Below are 18,790 nucleotides of genomic sequence, written 5' to 3'. Positions count from 1 at the left end.
AGGGCCACTCCCTCATGACTGTATATCACTGTACCGCCACCTCTGGTTGGTCTGTCCTGCCGGTGGGACAGGACATATCCGGAGATGGTGATGGAAGAGTCTGGGACGTTGGCTGAAAGGTATGATTCTGTGAGTGTGGCTCTGTCAGGCTGTTGCGTGACTAGTCTGTGGGACAGCTCTCCCAATTTTGGCACAAGTCCCCAGACTTTGCAGGGTCGACTGGGCTTGGTTTGCCGTTGTCGTGTCCGGTGCCTTGTGGTCCGATGCCGGGTGGTCCGTCCGATTTTATTCTTGTTATGACTTTTGGTAGCGAGATTTTACAACTGAGTGGCTTGCTAGGCCATTTCAGAGGGCAATTAAGAATCAACCACATTGCTGTGTGTCTGGAGTCACATATAGGCCAGACTGGGTAAGGACGGCAGGTTTCCTTCCCTAAAGGACATTAGTGAACCAGATGGGTTTTTACGACAATCCGTTTGTTTCATGGCCACCATTACTGACACTAGTATTTTAAGTCCAGATTTTTAATTGAATTAATTGAATTTAAATTCGCCAGCTGCCATGGCGGGATTTGAACTCATGACTCTGGATTACTAGTCCAGTAACATAACCACTATGCTACCGTACCCTGTGTAGTTGCAATGATTTGAGGGGAAATGAGATAACCATTACCATAGTTTGATGGAAAGCCATTTCGTTGTAATTTGTTCGGAAGTGCAAAACCTATCGAAGGCTTTACGAGATGTCAATGACACATGATTCACTAATGTGTTCAACACAGCTTCAAAGGAAGGTTATATTGGCAACAAGTTTAACAGCGCAATGGCTATGCCAAAAAAAACATAATGGAGATATGGGCTTGCCAAGAACTTCCAAGGTAATGGATAAATTGAAAGTTAACAGTAGCTCTCATAACTTTAGAAGGTTAGAAGTAGTTTGAAGGATAAGAGGCTTCACCTTTTTTAGTGACAAGATGAACCCAATCAAGCAGAAGGAAAGATGGACTTGGAGTGGAGAGATAACATTTGGAAAGGTCAAATTGATAGGCAGAACCTTGAAGATGATGGGGTGATAACCTAAAGATCGGAGGTCTTTTTGGAAACACATCTAATTTTCTCTTGAACCTATTTATACTGCCTGTTTCAGTAGTCTCTGAAAATATTACTGAAACCCATGGTAGTGGGTAAGCTGAAAGCTTACAAAACTGGCTAGCCCAGTGCGACTGTTGTTTCGCAGCAGTTTATGGGTTAATTTCGTGGTTGCTGCACGTGGCCGAGGAAAGTGCACAATCATGTCTCGTATTCTAGAATAATAGGTTAGCTTCGTGATTTCAAAAATCATGGTGCTGATTCTAAAAATATTCTATCGAGGGGTTATTATCCTATATTTTTCTGTCTGTTATTGAAAGGATATTGTTCAATGTTCACATTTGTGCTTGAAATGCTGAATGTGCATTGTCCTCTAATTTTCTCCCCTTTCCCTTCCTTTCCTGAAGATAATGATCTGGCTATTTTTTTTAAATTGCTCCCTCATGTCGGGACGCTGAGGTTACCTTTTGTGCTTCCAGCACTTTTATGGTTGAGAACAACTAACTCAGCATGGAGCAAGGTATAACCAATGACCTTGCTGGTCTGTAAGGCTCAGTACTACACCATGCAGCCTGGTTACCCACTGATTCTTTGAGTAGAGCTTAATATAGTTTTAATATAACAATTTATATTATTTTTGATCGAGGCAATTAAGCACAATTATTTTAATAGTCTGAGTATGTGCCATAAGTATAGAATGTTCTTTTAATGAATTGATATAATTGAAATAAAGCATCAGGAAAGAATAAACAGTTATGTTTCAAGAAAATAATGTTTAGTTTAGTTTAGTTTACTGGGTGAAATGCAAGTGTTTTTGTGTAAATGTAGCTATTGGGGATTTGCACATTTTCAAAATTTGTTATATATATTTGGTGTCATACCCTCCTAAGGATAATACATTAAAACAGGATAATGAAAAACCCAACAGCAACATGAACAACACTTCACGGCTGTTTGGCATGAAATTCAAACAAAAGTGATGTCCGAAATTAAACTTAATGCTTTGTATATATTGTGCTCCTGTTTTATCCTAAAAAAAAATTACATGTATATCTTTTTTTAGAATGGTAAAGATTCCCCAGACTATGGTCTTAGCAAGTCATATACTTCATCTGGAACCACACTTGGAGTGGATTTACGAAGAGGAAGGAGACGTTTCTCTGGTAATCTTCAGTTGCCGCCATTAGCTTGGAGGCAGGGGGAAAGAGCAAAGACTCCAGAAAGAGATAGCATACCAAGGCCTACCACTTTGCCATTGCGAGTACCTCCAAGGATAGCTATTACACCTGTGGAACAAGATTGGTAAGTCTGTAACCTGCTTTTAGGATATGGAATTTCATTATGGTGTATTTTTGTGTGTGTATACAGTGGTGAAGCTAATTTTGGCTGACTTGGTGGGGTGGGGGGGTGTTGAATGTGAAATTTGGCCAACTTGGCAGGAAGGGACCGAGCTAGCAACTGTGGAATGTCAACATACCTAGTCCAAAGGCCGAGCTGGGAACCCTACAGACTTGCAACCAACCTAGAAGCTGAAGATGGATGACAGAGGTACCGGGAGTAAAATAGAGGCAGTCCTCCAAAGCCGCGTTGATCGTCTTCAAAATGATTGCGGAAGTCGTGACCCCCCCCGCCCGCCCCCCCCCCCCAGACCCTTCACCAGCTCTGCCACTGGCTGTGTGTGTGAATATATATATATATATTAATACACTGCACTGCAATATAGCGCATTCTATCATTCCATCATTTGCTTCAAGGAAGGATGAGTGGGTCACCTGATTTTTAAGCCCATTTTGAATGCAGAAGAGAAAGACTGGAGTTTTTATACCCACTACTCTGTCTAGGAATTCATTCTTTGTATGAAGAAAAACTTCCTGATATCGGTCCTAAATGTGCTTTTTACTAATTTGAACCTGTGACCCCTTTGCTTACTTTCACAGTGTAGCTTAAAGTAATTTTCTGGATTTGCCTTTTCCATAATGTTGACTATCTTATATATCTCTGTAAGATCACCTATCCGATGCCTCATTCCTATGCTGAAGAGCCCAAATTTCTCCAGTCTTTCCTGATAACTCAGACCTTTGACACTGGGGATCAGCCTTATGGCCCTTCTCCACACTGCCTCAAACATTGTATGACTCCCATGAATCTTTGCAACCAAAACTGGATGCATTGCTTGAGGCATGAGTAATTTGAGACATGGTGTATGTTAAGTGTAGCATGTTTGGGAGGAACAGGTGACATTGGACCTATGATTTCCAAAGCTTTCCACCACAGATTTTCCATGCTTCATGTCTGGGTCTGTTGTAGGCTAATTGATAGAGATTGATTGCTTTGATTAGACAACAACTCCATTATCGTTGTATCATGTGACTACCAGAATGGTAGAATGTGAACTAAAAATGAAGGAAAGACGTTCATTTATATTGCACCTTTAACAACCTCAGGACATTCCATGGGGATTGAGCGGGAAAGTGGAGTTGAGGGCGAAGATCAGCCATGATCTTACTGAATGGTGGAGCAGGCTCGAGGGGCCGTGTGGCCTACTCCTGCTCCTGTTTCTTATGTTCAAAGTGTTTTACAAGCTTTGAAGTGTCAGCCTAGATTTTGTGCTCAAGTTTCTGGAGTGGAACTTGAACCCACAACCTACTGACTCAGGCGAGAATGCTACCACTGAGCCACTGCTGACAATCCCTAGATGGACTTTGGTCTTTTTTTGTCTAGCAATTCCTATGCTCTTATGTATGGTCTGACCAGGGCTCTTTACAATTTGATCATGACTTACTCTGACATATTTTCTACTGTTTCGGCAAAGTAGTTCCACATTCTATTGGCTTTGTTAATTGCTGCTCTGCTTTGGTCAGACATGTTGATTGTCAGGTCTACTAAGGTGCCTAGATCTCTTTCCACATCATTCACGCAGTGCATGGGTCACCCATTTTTCTTTGCTATGTGCAGTACTTTACACTTGTCTACATTTCATCTGATATTGTTCTACCCACTTACATATTTTGTCCAACTCATTGGGTAATTTCTGGATTGCCTCCTCCAGTTCCACTGCCCCGTCTAGTTTTGTAGAATTTATAGTGACAGCTTAGTTTAAAATAAAACTAATCAAATTTGTAGTAAGTTTTTGAATACAAATTGTTGGGGCAACCCACTAAGTTCTCCTTCACCCCTCCCCCCCACCACCCTGATATAATTCCTCTAACCATTGTTTTCTATCCTTGAACCAGTTTCTTAACCATTCCTATCATTAACCTTGAATCCCCACAGCTTTGACTTAACTAATAGCCTTTTGTGTGGAACTTTGTCAAATGTCTTTTGGAATAGATACTAGGAAATTTTAGTATAAATTTGTCGTAGATCTGACAGGTCCTGAAACAGAATCCTGCTCACTGCTGTCCTGTCTCTCCAACAGATTTTTACATTTAGACACTGCTGGTGAACAATGAGGTATAATTCTTCTTTATGAAAAATTAAAGAATTTCTTAAAAATTAAGCTGTCACTATAAATACATGATGTGGAGATGCCGGTGACGGACTGGGATTGACAATTGTAAACAATTTTACAACACCAAGTTATAGTCCAACAAATTTATTTTAAATTCCACAAGCTTTCGGAGGCTTCCTCCTTCCTCCTTCCACCTGAGGAAGGAGGAAGCCTCCGAAAGCTTGTGGAATTTAAAATAAATTTGTTGGACTATAACTTGGTGTTGTAAAATTGTTTACAATTATAAATACATAAACAGGGAGTGTGAACACATTTAAGGTGCAATGAAAAATAGTAAATGTTGGGAATCTGAAATAAAAGCAGAAAATTCTGGGAATACTTAGCAGGCCATCAGCATCTGAAATCAAAAAACACAGAATAACTTTTGGGTAGTGACCTGCTGTTTATTTTCAGCATTGTTTTTATGTGAATGTATTTGCTACCTCTAGTGGCAGTAGTGGGTGCTGCAAGTAGGAATGAACCTATTCCAGTATACATTACCGTACATTAATAGGTATTCACATCTGGCATTCTTGAATTCATCTATTTAATTGGTCAAGATCTCTTTTGATTGCTACTTCCCCCTTAAATTTGTCACCTTGCTACAACAGTCAGTCATCGTAACTAATCTGTTCACAGACATCCAAGACCATTTCTGCCACTTTGCTCCCACAACTGTCTGCTTAAGTGGAGGTGGTGTTAGGAAGATTGCCCTCTCTGCCATCCCACACTACAATTTCTATAGGTGAGCACTGCAGCTTGCCTGCAAGGAAGTGCAGCCACGTTTATTAAAATGAAGCTTGTTCGAGGCAGATACTTCTAACACTGATTGTTCTACCCATTGTAAAATGCATTGAAATGCTAACATGACAGACTTTTACGGCGCAGCAATTCACCTAATTTCCTGGATCCGACTGCTTGAAAAATGGGGTAATAATGGAAGGAAAGTCCTGTCTTTCGTCTGTGCCATTCTATACATAACAGTTCATTATGTGTCACCATACAAAGCAGTACAAAACAGCTGCTGTGGATTTGCTACAATTGGAAGTAGGATTAGGCCTTCACATAGGAGGCTAATATGACTATTGCATTAACTTTATTGCTTTTCTGTGATACTTAGTTAAATACTTTACTGTTAAATTAATCAACATTGAAAGGATCATGATACAGCATAATAGATTCCAAAATCCTGGTACACTTTTTCCCCTAAATTTTTTGTGCTTGTCAAGGTGAGGGATTCATCTTTAGGACAGCACTTTTCCATTTCAGGTCACCCGGTGTCAGTATCGGGCACTGCCAACTGCGGAATAAAACACTCCGTCCTCTCCGTGAACAATGTATTTTAGTCCCAACCTAAAGAGAATACCCCCAACACCACTAACATTTCCTTTCCATACCAGTCAGAAGTGAAAAATGCAGTCATGCAGTGGGTTTCATATGTTGATCACTATAGTGTAGGTGAAGGTACAAAAGTGTTTGTAGCTCTATCTAGGAGTTGGGTGAAGCTAACTCACTTTTTCAGGCAATGTTTTTAAGGATTAATTTTTTTAAAGTTTATATGAACCATCTAAATTAATAGCTTCTGCCGATTTGATACATTCTTAACAATGGATACAGAAAGGCAAACTAAAGTTACAAGTACAGTATATTTTTTAAACCAGTTTTCTATTCTTTCATATCATGAAGGTATTGACTCTGCTGGGGGTACAATATCATGTACCAGTTGCCCTCCCATGTCTCAGCCAAGTGCCCATTATTCATGTGTAAGCCTAGATAGTGAATGTTGGCAAGCTATTCGACAGAGGGGCATCATAGCCAAGCCCAATTTGGGCTACTACCCCATTTTATCAAATTGATATTTGCTTTTTTCCCCCAGTCAAGTGGTTTTATCTTTGCCTGTTCCCTCTCATTTTCAATTTTTATATTGAACGTATAATCACTATTTCCTGGATCTTCTTTCTACCTTACCTTTTTTGAGAGATACAGATGTCTATTGTCTTTTTCAGTATATCTTCAAAGAATGTTGAATGATGTATTTATGTCTTACTTTATTTTAATCAGCAGTCAGTGTGAAGCCAGCAGAGAAACTGAGCCAAATCAGTGGTCCCGTGGTAGGGTTTTGCCATGTAAGCAGTGAACAACTGTGTTTCAAGGATACACAGGAATTCACTCCCATAATTGAGTGGACTTCAGGGACTGTGTGGGATGCTTGTTCTAAAAAAATAGTTGATTCCTATCTGTCAGACTATTTTGGCAACTTCATCTGTCCTAGAAATGATGATGAGTGATGAGTTTTAATTAGTTTTTTTATGATAGTACAATTAATTTGGATGCTGTGGTTTACTAACGCAGGCATGGCAGAAATGTAAAATAGTCATAGGTTTGAAGGCAGGACAAGTCACCATGTTGCAAAACAAAAATATTATGGTTCTCTACACACAGATATTTGAAAAATATCAGGTGGACACCCTTCATCAGAACATTCTCTAGCAAATGCCAGTTTAATCCACTTATACAGCATTTTGCTTTTCTTTTGACCTCTACTGCTTAAATATCTACTCAGAATTGTAATGCAAGCCATTGACTGTAGGTGGCAGCAATTAATGTGTCTGTTGAATAGACAAATCCCGTGTCAGAGTTGTTTACCAATGCAGTGGGGAGGGCTCCCAGCAAGATTTGCAAAAGCAAGTGTGAGCCCATGACTGCTGAGAGGAACTCACTTTAAAGGGAGGCACAAGAGCCCTGATAATCTGAAGAGTAATATTACTTTAGGCCTCGGACAGAACAAAAGCAAGGAGAAAATTTGCAGAACCTTCCCTCGAGATGTTAAATAGATGATGTGGAGTCCGTGATGGGGTAGACTTGCATCTAGTCCGTGGAAGGAATAGGCTTGGTGCACCAATGGTCTTTTCTTGCCAGGTTGGATGCACTACATCAACTATTCTCAATCAGGAAAAATAACTTCACCTACCCCCCAACCCCCAAATTGCAATGTCTTCTCTTCAGAAATAGAAAGGAATTGCATTTGTACAGCACTTTTCATGACTTCAGGACATCTCAAAAGGCTTACCACACTAATAACACCAACAAAGAGGCCAGCGATATTTTGAAAGGGGCCTACCCCTGGGTGTCCAAAGCGCCCTCCTGTCTCAGACGGTAGGCCCCTTATGATATGCAAATCGTGGTCCTAGGACCCTGATTGCCATTTTAGGTTCGAACTGATCGGAGCCTGGACCATGCACATCAGTTCCACAGGTGATGGGGCCGATGAGGCGCAGCCAAGGTAAGTTTGGGATTATTTCTTTGGGGCTCGAAGGAGCACTCCTGCTACTCTGGGCTTCACAAAAATAATCTAGGCCGCTGTTGCCCGGAACAAACAAACAACTTTGGCACTTGGTCAGCTTGGCATTTCTTCTGCCATGCAAGTATCAAATAAAGCATGACACTTGGGTGATAGGAGTGCTTCTGCAGAGCCATCCGGCATAACGATTAGTCAGGCATTAATATATCTTAGTGACACCGTCAGAAGTCTGCTGGTGCAGTCTCATTTGGCAAGAGGTGCCTCCACCAGTATTATGCCTGCCAAAGCAAGGTAATTTAATGTCTGTTTGCAGTTGCAAGGTGGTTGATGCCAGCGGAAGGGCATGGAGCATTTCTCGTGCAGCCTGACCTGCCTGATATCCCTCTGACACCTTCCTCTTCTTCTAAGCACATCAGCATGGATCACTCCCACTGGGAAATCCATTGGTACCAGTAATGCTGCTGGAGCAACAAAAATGATTAGGAATAGCTAACACACAGGCTTATGAAAGCCCAAGTGCCAATGGGGGAGGGTGGAATTAACAAAAACAGACCAAGATAGCCTTAAAACACTTAACTTGCCATTCCATGGCATTTAAATCTAGTCTGTGTTGACTGTCCTACCAATCCTAGATTGCACTTTTGACTCCACACACTCGGAATTGTGTCCCTGCCCCCATTTAATACACAAATGAAGCTCCTGCCTGCTTCAGATGGGAGCTTTTGCTTCTCGCCCCAGACCCAACCAGTGAGGAAATACAGTGTGGTTGAAAATAGGTAGAAATCATGCAGAAAAGATATCAGTCCAATTGAGCGTTCTGTTAAATCCTATCTGTGCTTTTTTTGGGGGGCATAACTAAGTTGACATTTGGCTACATTGTATGGTGCTTGTACATCTCCAATTTTACTGAATAACATTTAAGACAGAAATGTACAAAAATTAACTCCCCAATAACTCAGTGAATATGTGCATCAGATGGGGTGATACTGAGCCATACAGAATAGGAAGGTCCCAGATTCGTTCCCTGGACGATACTAAGTTAGATCATTTCAGGACAATGGGGAAGCTGCTATGGTTGGCCTTAGTATCTTTAGGCAAGGGAAGGGGAAACACAGCCATGGTTCCCACTTTTGATTGCTATCTAATGACCACTACTGGAAAAAATCATCTGAGAACAAGATCAGGTTGAGAGATGACCTTCCTCATGATTGAATAGCTGACCACTATTCATAGTTAGGCTCATGCAAGAAGAATGGCTACTTAAAAGACAGAAAAGTGAAAATGTGCAAAAATCAGCAGGTCACCTCGATAAGGCTGCCTTCGGTGGAGGTGGCAATTGCAGGTCATATGCTGTCGCTGTGGGAGAGGAATCACATGTCACATTATTTCTGCCTGTTAATTGTATCATGTGATTTATATCAATTATTGTTAATTGTATTCAGGTGGTGTGTGTCAATTGGGGACTCTCTTGTATCTTTTTTATATGAGAGCTTATCTAGGGTATGGTGTGTGCGTGTATGGGGAATCTCTGTGAATAAAGGCTTGGAAGCAACTGAAGACCAGGCTCTAGAATTCTATCCTTCACCACTTGGCCATCCAGTTTATAACACTGATATCTTGCTAAATCAGAGAGTAAGGGACTTGGTTATTTTAAAAGATTCAAAAATTGCAGAGGTATTAAATTACTGCCTCCTGTGAATCAGTCAAATTTTGCATTGTGAGAAAGAACAAAATTGTAACCAGTAGCTACATATGTTTATAATTTTGAAAGATTTTTTTAATTTATAAATTTGGAAGCTTTTTTAAAAAAAAAAACAATTATAAATAATGTAGAGAATAATATTACCTGAGCTAGCAAATAGCAAAAACAGAAATTGTCTGATTTCAGAATGTGCTTTATCTTAATAAAGAAACTTTTTAGAGTGTCCTGATTCATAAGGTAGTAATAAATAGCAGCACAGATGAGGGAGGACAGGACACACAGCAGCATGCACTGCAACATTCTGCAATGCAGGAATCCATTGAGTTCTGAATGGTAAATCTACTGCATGCTACTTAGTTCACTTTGCAGAGGCTTAGAGAACAAATCTTAATGGTGGATAAATAGCAGAATAAGTTAGTTTAAAAAAAATATAGGTGCGGTTTTCAGTTTGAGTGCAGATCCGGTAGGCAATGGGCAGGTCATGCACTCCGCCCTCCCGAAGCAGTTGGCGTGAGGCCCGTGACATTTTCATGGGTGAGAAAAGATAAAAATTCTGCACAACCTTTTCCCTAAAAGGAGGCTCCAGGCTCCAGACAACTCACACTAATACCCTAAATGCTTCTCGTTTTAAAAAAAAAAGCTGACACACCACACCATTCTATCCTATCGCGGACCCTACTCTTTAAAATCTCCTAAAATATTTAGGCCACGATTCTCCTTCACGATTCCATAGAAAGTGACGGAAAATGCAAGTGGGAAGATCTACTGCCTCTTCACTGCCCTGACTGGGATTTCCTTTCCTCCTCCCGCTGGCGGTTCCTTCCCCACCTGCCACATGTAAATGGTGCTGGGGTTGGAGTCTGGCTTTCCGGACCATTTCTTTCCCATCTGCCTCACTAGCACTTCCTTGGGCTGCCATATATAAAGTGGTGGTTGGTCCCGGGAAGCAGCGGCAATGCACCTGGGTTCTCCCAATGTGGCTTCCTCTCCCTTGAATCTGGCCCTGTGTGGGCCTTAGTCTCTGTTATATATTAGAAATCCTGAGTGTGTTGCAACATTCCATATGAAAATACATTAACCTCCAGTACCAGTTACGCCTGTAGGTGGTGCTGCGAATGGCCGCTTTACATTTTAAATCAGTTAGTGATGTTAGGTTGACCAGCAGGAGTTGACATCAAGTATGAACGTTTGCTAATTTCTATGCACTCCCACACACTGGACACGGGGGTGAAATTGGTCTTCAGCACTAGCGCAAAATGGGTGATTCCATGAAAAAGAAAATCGGGTGGAGTGTAGAACAGGCTGCCAATTCGCTATCACCCATTCTGCACTATTGAGGATGATCATTTTTACCTCCTTGGTGACTCTGCAAAGGTCTTTCATTATTACCAGGTAATGTAAGAAATTGTATTTACCTTTCCAATACTCTCCTGGCTGGCTGACCTCCCAACTTACACCCTCCGTAAACTTGAGCTCATCCAAAACTCTGCAGTCCCTATTCTAACTCGCACTGTCCCGTTCTCCCATCACCCCTGTGCTCGCTGACCTACATTGGCTCCCGGTCCGGCAACGCCACGATTTTAAGATTCTCATCCTTGTTTGCAAATCCCTTCATGGCCTCCCTTTCTGGCCTCTTGCACACCCCCGATTTTAATCACTCCACCATTAGCAGCCGTGCCTTCAGCTGCCTAGGCCCTAAGCTCTGGAATTCTGTCCCTAAACCTCTCCGCCTCTCTACCTCTCTCTCATCGTTTAGGACGCTCCATAAAATCCACCTCTTTGACCAAGCTGTTGGTCACCTGTCCTAATATCTCCTTATGTGGCTCGGTGTCAAATTTTGTTTGACAGTGCTCCTGTGAAACGCCATGGGACCACGTGAAAGGCGCTACATACATGCAAGTTGTTGTTGTGCCTCCCCCTTTCCCAACCTTATAGGTGGATATTCAGCTAGGTATGTCAGCGCAGCGACATGGTGGTAATACAACCCCAACAAACATCAGAGCCAAATGCTTTTGTGACCAGGCTCCAAATCCAAATTCTTAAAGCACACCAATTGTTCAAGACACCTTTGCTACTGGCCTTGGAATGCATTTTTTGCCAGGCATTGTTCAGCCCCTCAGCTCACCAAGCTCTTGTCAAACTGCAAATGCTCTTTTATAATCATCTAGTAACCATGTTCCTTCTGACAGGGATGTAATAACCCCCGCCCTCCTCAAACAGAGACCAAAGTTGAGATCTGGGTGGGATTGGTAAGGTCAAATGTACAAGGACAAGTTAGACCAGGGGTCATGTCTATAAGTTACACAAGGACAGAACTAGGTTAGATGTCAGGAGATTTTTCTTTTCCGAGAGGATAGTGAAGGGAAATAATAACAGGGATGGAGATGGAGAGTGCTAACTTCAGAAGGGATTCAGAATTGAAGTCCCAGATCCCATTGCAAAGGTAAGTTGTTGCAGCAAGTTGTGACATGCAGTAAGTTCGGTGTTTTTTTTTCAGAACTGGTTAATCTCCTGTGGCATTGTTCACAGGTGGTATGGGGTCTGAATCATGGTTATGATATTTAGCTGCTAAAATGGAACAATGCTTAATCTGCCCTGTCCCTTTTAAAGCCATTTCTAAATTATTTGCTGTGGGAAATGGTCTAAATAAGTGCATCCTGAGTTCACTTGGAGGCTAATTGCTGAGTGAAGTTTCTGTAGATTGTCAGTTACTTGTAAACTCCTGACTCCTGGCCTGGAGAAGAGGTCAGGTTATCAAGGTCATAAAAACCAGCAGGGAAATTCTTTTTTTCTATTTTGCCAAGTGTGATGAATGTATGTAGACGCAAGACTTTTTACCTATGCTAGAAAATCTTCCGTGGTGTTGCTCACGATGAGTCGGAGGATATGACAGAAGTTTCAGGCAGGGTAATGGCAGGGTGAGGATTCCGACCCTGCCGTAACCCTGACCCATATTAGTGGGTCAGGATTAATTAGACATACAGGGTAGGCTCCCGGTCGGACTCCCACTTCAGTGAGGGAACCCGCTATTGTTGAGATGGAAATCGCTTGGTGTTGTTGCAAGGATGCTGCTGAGGTGCCAGAAGGGGCAGAAGATTCTCAAAGATAAAAATGATTGCAGTTTTTTTAGGCCTTAGTCACGACTGGAGGCTACAAGGCAAAGCATTGGAGCCTATTTGGAGAGTGAGGAGGCCTAAAAATTTTCCCCCACCCTCCATTGGCTGGTTTTTGGCAGGATTGCAGAGAAAATCCAGCCTGAAAAGGTTAAAATGAAGAAGTGGCAATTTTGTAAGTGTAAACTGTAGTTATGAGAAGGGACGTGAGAGACTAGGATTATTTCCACTGCAGAGAAGGTCAAGGTGAGATTTAATTCCGGTTTTTAAAATCATGAAAGGTTTTGATAGAGTGAATAGGGAGAGACTATTTCCTCTGGTTGGTGAGTCAATGACAAAAGGTCATCAATTTAAAATTCTCACTGAGAGTGAATAGAAAGATTAGGAGAAATTTCTTTATGCACACTGTTGGAGTGTGGAATGCTTTGCCACAGCTGGTGGTTGTGGCAGAAACCAATCCAATTTTTAAGGAAAAACCTGATAAATATTTGTAACTGGAAGATATAGGGCTATGGGGATAGAGCAGTATTAGTTTTGCGTTGTTCTAACAAGGAACCGGCGCAAACACAATTGGCCGGATAGCCCCATTCTGCGCAGTAAACTTTGATATTTCGATGATGTCAGGAAATATGTAACTTTTTTAATGGTTTTATGTCGAAAACTTTATTTTGAGCTGTGGATATTTGGTGGACGAAACATTTTTGAAAAAACATCGAGTGATTTGATTGGTTCAGTTTCTGATTTTTTTTTGATTGGTAGATTTTATTTATGTTTTCATTCTATGGATGTGGGCATTGCTGGCTAGGCTGGCATTTATTGCTGATCCTTAGTTGCCTTTGAGAAAGTGGTGGTGGGCTACCTTCTTGAAGGGGCTCCCACAGTACTGTTAGGTATTTAGTTCCAGGATTTTGACCCAGTGACGATGAAGGAACTGTGATATATGTCCAAGTCAAGATGGTGTGTGACTTGGAGGGGAACTTTGAGATAATGGCATTCCCTTGGACCTGCTGCCCTTTTCCTTCTAGGTTGTGGAGGTCACGGGTTTGGGAGGTGCTGCCTAAGTGGCCTTTGTGACTTGCTGCAGTGCATCCTGTAGATAGTGGAGACAGTGGATATTTAAGCTGTTGAATGGATGCCAATCAAGTTGACTGCTTTGTCCTAGATAATATTGAGCTTCTTGAATGTTGTTGCAGATGCATTCATCGAGGCAAGTGGAGAGTATTCCACCACACCCAACTTGTGCTTTGTAGGTGGTGGAGAACTTTTGGAGAGTCAGGAGCCACTCACTGCAGAATACCCAGCCTCTGACCTTATTATTTTGACATGATTATGTCATCCATTTATTTGATCTCTTTGTTGTGCTCACATATAGGAACATGAGAACAGGAGTAGGCCATTTAGCCCCTCGAGCCTGTTCCGCCATTCAATTAGATCATGGCTGATCTGTTCCTCAACTCAATTTATCTGCCTTTGCTCCATATCCCTTGTTACCCTTACCCAACAAAAATCTATCAATTGCAGTTTTGAAATTTTCAATTGACCTCGCCTCAGCAACTTTTTGGGGGAAGAGAATTCCAGATTTCCACTACCCTTTGTGTGAAGAAATGCTTCCTGACATCACCCCTGAATGGCCTACCTCTAATTTTAAAGTTATGCCCCCTTGTTCGGGACTCCCCCATCAGAGGAAATAGTTTCTCTCTATCTACCCTATATCAAATCCTATAATCATTTTAAACACCTCAATTAGATCACCCCTTCCATACTTGAGGGAATACAAGCCTAGTTTGTGCAACCTGTCCTCATAATTTAACCCTTTTAGCCCCAGTATCATTCTGGTGAATCAGTGCTGCACCCCCTCCATCCTACACAAACTTCAACTTCTCCAAAACTTCATTACCCACATCCTAGCCCGCACTAAGTCCTGCTTGCCAATTATCCCCGTCGTCCAATGGCTCCCTGTCCACCAATGCACTGAATTAAAAATCTTCGTGCTTATTTACAAATCTCTCCCTCACCTTGTCATTCCCTAACTCTGCAACCTCTTCCAGCTCCATGTCCCAATCTGTGCCCTGATTTTGGTCTCCAGTGCATCTCCCATCCTGCCACTTCCCTTTTAGTGGAAAAACCTTCAACAATTTCAATCCTGCTACTTGAGATTCTCTCCCTAATGGCCTCTCTACGGTCTTGTTTTCAAGCGGGAACGGGGCAGTAGTGAAATCAAATTCACTAAGATTGACCAACCACTTCTTCCCAACTGTGGCCAAATCACTGCCATTTTAGAATGAATAGTTGCAGTTTTTTTAAGCTTTATTAAAATTTATCCTCACTGAGACCTGCACTGTATTTTCTGTTTCTTTTAATGCATTTTTATGGCATAAGTATAAGTCACATTAAAAATTGAAAAGCTTCTCCGATCGCAGGTTGTTGAACATTTTTACCAAATGTGCATGAATGGTGGTTGAATGAGTTGAAACTTTAATTTTCATACTTAAAGAAGAGAAATGTATATCACCGTCCACAGGTGCAGGATGTATGAGATCGCTGAGGCGGTTTTCTCCAACTGCAGGGAGCCAGTCCCTCAACTCCCTGCCACCCGGTACCACTTCCTGGATTTTGAGCTGAAATTGACATTGGATGTTCAATATGTCTAACCAAATATAGGCAGATGTGTAATGACATGTAAATGATTGGAAATATGCCAGGTGACGTATTCCTGTCATTTGCACCATTGCAATCTTGGAATGCTGTATATTGCTAGAGTACAGCATTGCTATGGTGTGTGCGGCCAGGAAAAAGGATTTAAATTTTAAATGCTCCAAAAAATGTTAAATTTCCCAACCTTGCAAAATTTAATTTAAATATAAAATCCTGATTCCTCGTTTTAGCCGTCCTGGATTCAAACCATAGTGGGTGCCTAAGGCCTGCCACAGCAATTTCCTGTATTCTCCGAAGGCAGGATCCCCAAAACAGCTGGGGCACCTGTTAAAATTGCTTTAATGAATTTGACTCCAGGGGATTATTTGTGGTCAGGAGCAGAGGTGAGGAGTGAACTGAAATCCTGTGTTGCCAATTTTGTGCTACTGTTCTGCTCGGGATGAAAATTGGCCCCTTAATCTCAGCAGGCTATTCAGCTGTGCCCAAACATACTCTTACCTGATATCCACATACACAAACTTTCAGCAAGTGTCACTAGGTAGTGATCAGGAGCAGGACCCTGGCTGGACATTTTTTCCCTCTCTAACACAGGAGAGCTGTGGCCAATTTTATCATCCCTACTGCTGCCCAGGCTGAGATCAGTGAACTCAACACAGATTACAGATTGAATCTGGAAGCTGCCTGACCTGTATGGCTTGATACCAAGATGGAGACTGTATTTACCTACAAGGGGAAGCTTTACTACTTTAATAAAATTCTCTAATGTTTAAAGGGGCACGCGCTTCTTGAAAAAGTAAGCTGTCAACATTTTTTCGTTTGTTGTATGATGCAATGACAAATTGTGTCAGTGAACATAATTTTGCCACTTGTGAATAATGTCAATGTGATTTAAAAATATAGTATGGCTCATTTTCCCATTTACTGCCAACCACTTTTTCATGAAGATAGTGCCCTTTTAAGAGAGACAACGATATGAGAATGGGTGCTGTCCTCGTGAAAATGATTATATCTACCTGGTTTTGAGAATGGCACTGCTGAGTGAATGAGCCTGAATACTGACTATTAGCGTTGCTTAGAAACAAAAGCCTTTGAACATTCATTGTGGTGTTGGGTAGAATTACATTGCAGGGCTGGTGGTTGACAAATAATTTGCACCTTTAATTCAAATTTCTGTGGGATTTTAAAACAATCAATATGAATTTATTCATAAGCTATTTTACATGCAAAACAAATGGATTTTGTGAGAATTTTTTTAAATGATTGAATTGTTGGCACATCTCAAGGTTGGTACATGTGTCCAATCCTAATTTACTTATTTCAGATACACTTATAAAGAGGAAAAGTGTTCTTGTGAATTGACACATAAGAAAAAAAAAGTTGTAACAGGAACGATCTGCTTTCTCCCTGATTTCCCTTAATTCTTCTATGTTGCTGTCTTTTGTGCATTAAAACTGCTGATTGAAGGAAGGAGTAACTGGAACATAGGAACAAGAGTAGGCCATTCAGTCCCTCGAGCCTGATCCACCATTCAATTAGATTGTGGCTGATCTGTATCTTAACTCCATCTACCCACCTTGGTTCCGTAATGCTTAATACCCTTGCCTAACAAAAATCTATCAATCTCAGTTTTGACATTTTCAATTGACCTCACCTCAACAGCTTTTTGAGGGAGAAAGTTCCAGATTTCCACTACCCTTTGTATGAAGAAGTGCTTCCTGACATCACCCCTGAACAGCCTAGCTCTAATTTTAAAGTTACGCCCCCTTGTTCTGGACTCCCCCACCAGAGGAAATAGTTTCTCTCTCTATCAAATCCTTTAATCATCTTAAACAGCTCAATTAGATCACTCCTTAATCGTCTATATTCAAGGAAGTACAAGCCTAGTCTATGCAATCTGTCCTCATAATTTAACCCAGAGCAGAGTATGCAGATGTAATTCAGTTCCCATTTTAAAGTCATACATTCTGTCCTTATTTTTATGTAATTTTTGATTTTATATTATTATTTATAGTTACATAGCAGAACATATGGCAATTTGAGAAGCGGAAAAGCAAAGTTGGTTCGGACTTAGGGTTTTCTCTGCAGCACAGGCACAAGAGCTGGGACACTGAATACTCAGGCTGTACAATGCCATCACTGATAGGAGGGTATAATTACAATGTGACAAGTTTACATAGGCAGCGCCATTGATGACACTAGCAAGGCTGCATATATTGCCTATCCTTAGTTGGTCTCAGCTGCAGTCCTTGTGATGATGGTGCTCTCACCATGGTGTTAGAGAGAGAATTCCAGGATACTGACCCAGCAAAAATGAAGTATCTCTCAGACAGGATGGTATGTGACTTGGAGGGGAGCTTGTAGGTAATGATACTGTTGCTCTTGTTTTTTCTCAGCAGTAGAGGTTGCAGGGGAGGGAAAGGCTGCCAAAGTAACTTCGGTGAATTGCTGCAGTGCATCTTGTAGATCTTACATAATGTAGTCACAGCGCACCCGTGGTGGAGGGGGTGGATAGTGAGTCCAGTGATATGAAAGCCTATCAAGTTAACTACTTTGTCCTGGTTAGTGTTGAGCTTCTTGAATGACTGAGTAATCCATCACACTGCAGATGTGAGCTTTGTAGGCAGTGGATAGGCTTTGAGATACTTGGGGGTGTGCCATGCTTCACAGAGTACCCAGCCTCTGTGCTGCCCTTTTAGCCACAGAGTTGATATAGCTGATCAAGTTAAGCGTCTAATCAATGGCGACCTTGAAGATGTTGATGGTGGAGGACTCAGCGATAATGATGCTGTTAAAGATCGGGGGTGATGACTGGGCTTTATCTTGTTTGAGATGGATAATTCAGAGCACTTATGTGATGCAAATGTTACCCACGACTTATTGGCCCAAGCCTGGGTGTTATCGAAGTCCTGCTGTAGACTGGCATGGGCTGCCTCAGTTTTGCTAGTTTTTCTTGGTGCCATACTGGGTCGAATGCTGCCTTCATGTTTAGGGCAGCTACTCTGATCTCTCCTCTGACATTACTTTTGAACATACTATTTGGAGGCGTCTGCTAAAAATGGAAATTAGATTGCATTTTTATATGTTGGTAGCTGCTGTTACAGTTTGCACCCACTCCCAAAATTCTTATACTCATTGTAAAAGGCAGCTTCTACAGGCAGGCCTGTACTCCTTTTAACCAAAACTAATATTTATGACTATAGTTAGAGAGATATCGCATTAATCAGGTTTAACAATCTGCCCTTTTATAGGTAGATAATATTGGAAATGTAAGGAATCTTACAACACCAGGTTATAGTCCAACTGTTTTATTTAAAAATCACAAGCTTTCGGAGGCTTTCTCCTTCGTCAGGTGAGCGAGTGTGTTTTAAATAATTCAGTTGGACTATAACCTGGTGTTGTACGATTCCTTACATTTGTCAACCCCAGTCCATCACCGGCATC

General features: G+C 41.5%; 1 protein-coding gene across 1 annotated transcript in view; it reads left to right on the top strand.

Moving 5' to 3' along the window:
* pde4ba (phosphodiesterase 4B, cAMP-specific a) overlaps nt 1-18,790 on the top strand; it is a 557,078-nt gene that overhangs the window by 165,077 nt on the left and 373,211 nt on the right. The window contains exon 3 of the mRNA XM_067990377.1: nt 2,152-2,390. Within this exon, the coding sequence (XP_067846478.1) occupies nt 2,152-2,390 (239 nt within the window). The remainder of the gene's footprint in view (nt 1-2,151; nt 2,391-18,790) is intronic.

The sequence above is a fragment of the Heptranchias perlo genome, chromosome 9 (assembly GCF_035084215.1).
Source record: "Heptranchias perlo isolate sHepPer1 chromosome 9, sHepPer1.hap1, whole genome shotgun sequence".
Taxonomy (NCBI): Eukaryota; Metazoa; Chordata; class Chondrichthyes; order Hexanchiformes; family Hexanchidae; genus Heptranchias; species Heptranchias perlo.
Note: the sequence above shows the minus strand (reverse complement) of the source record. Positions and strands in the feature narration are given on the sequence as shown.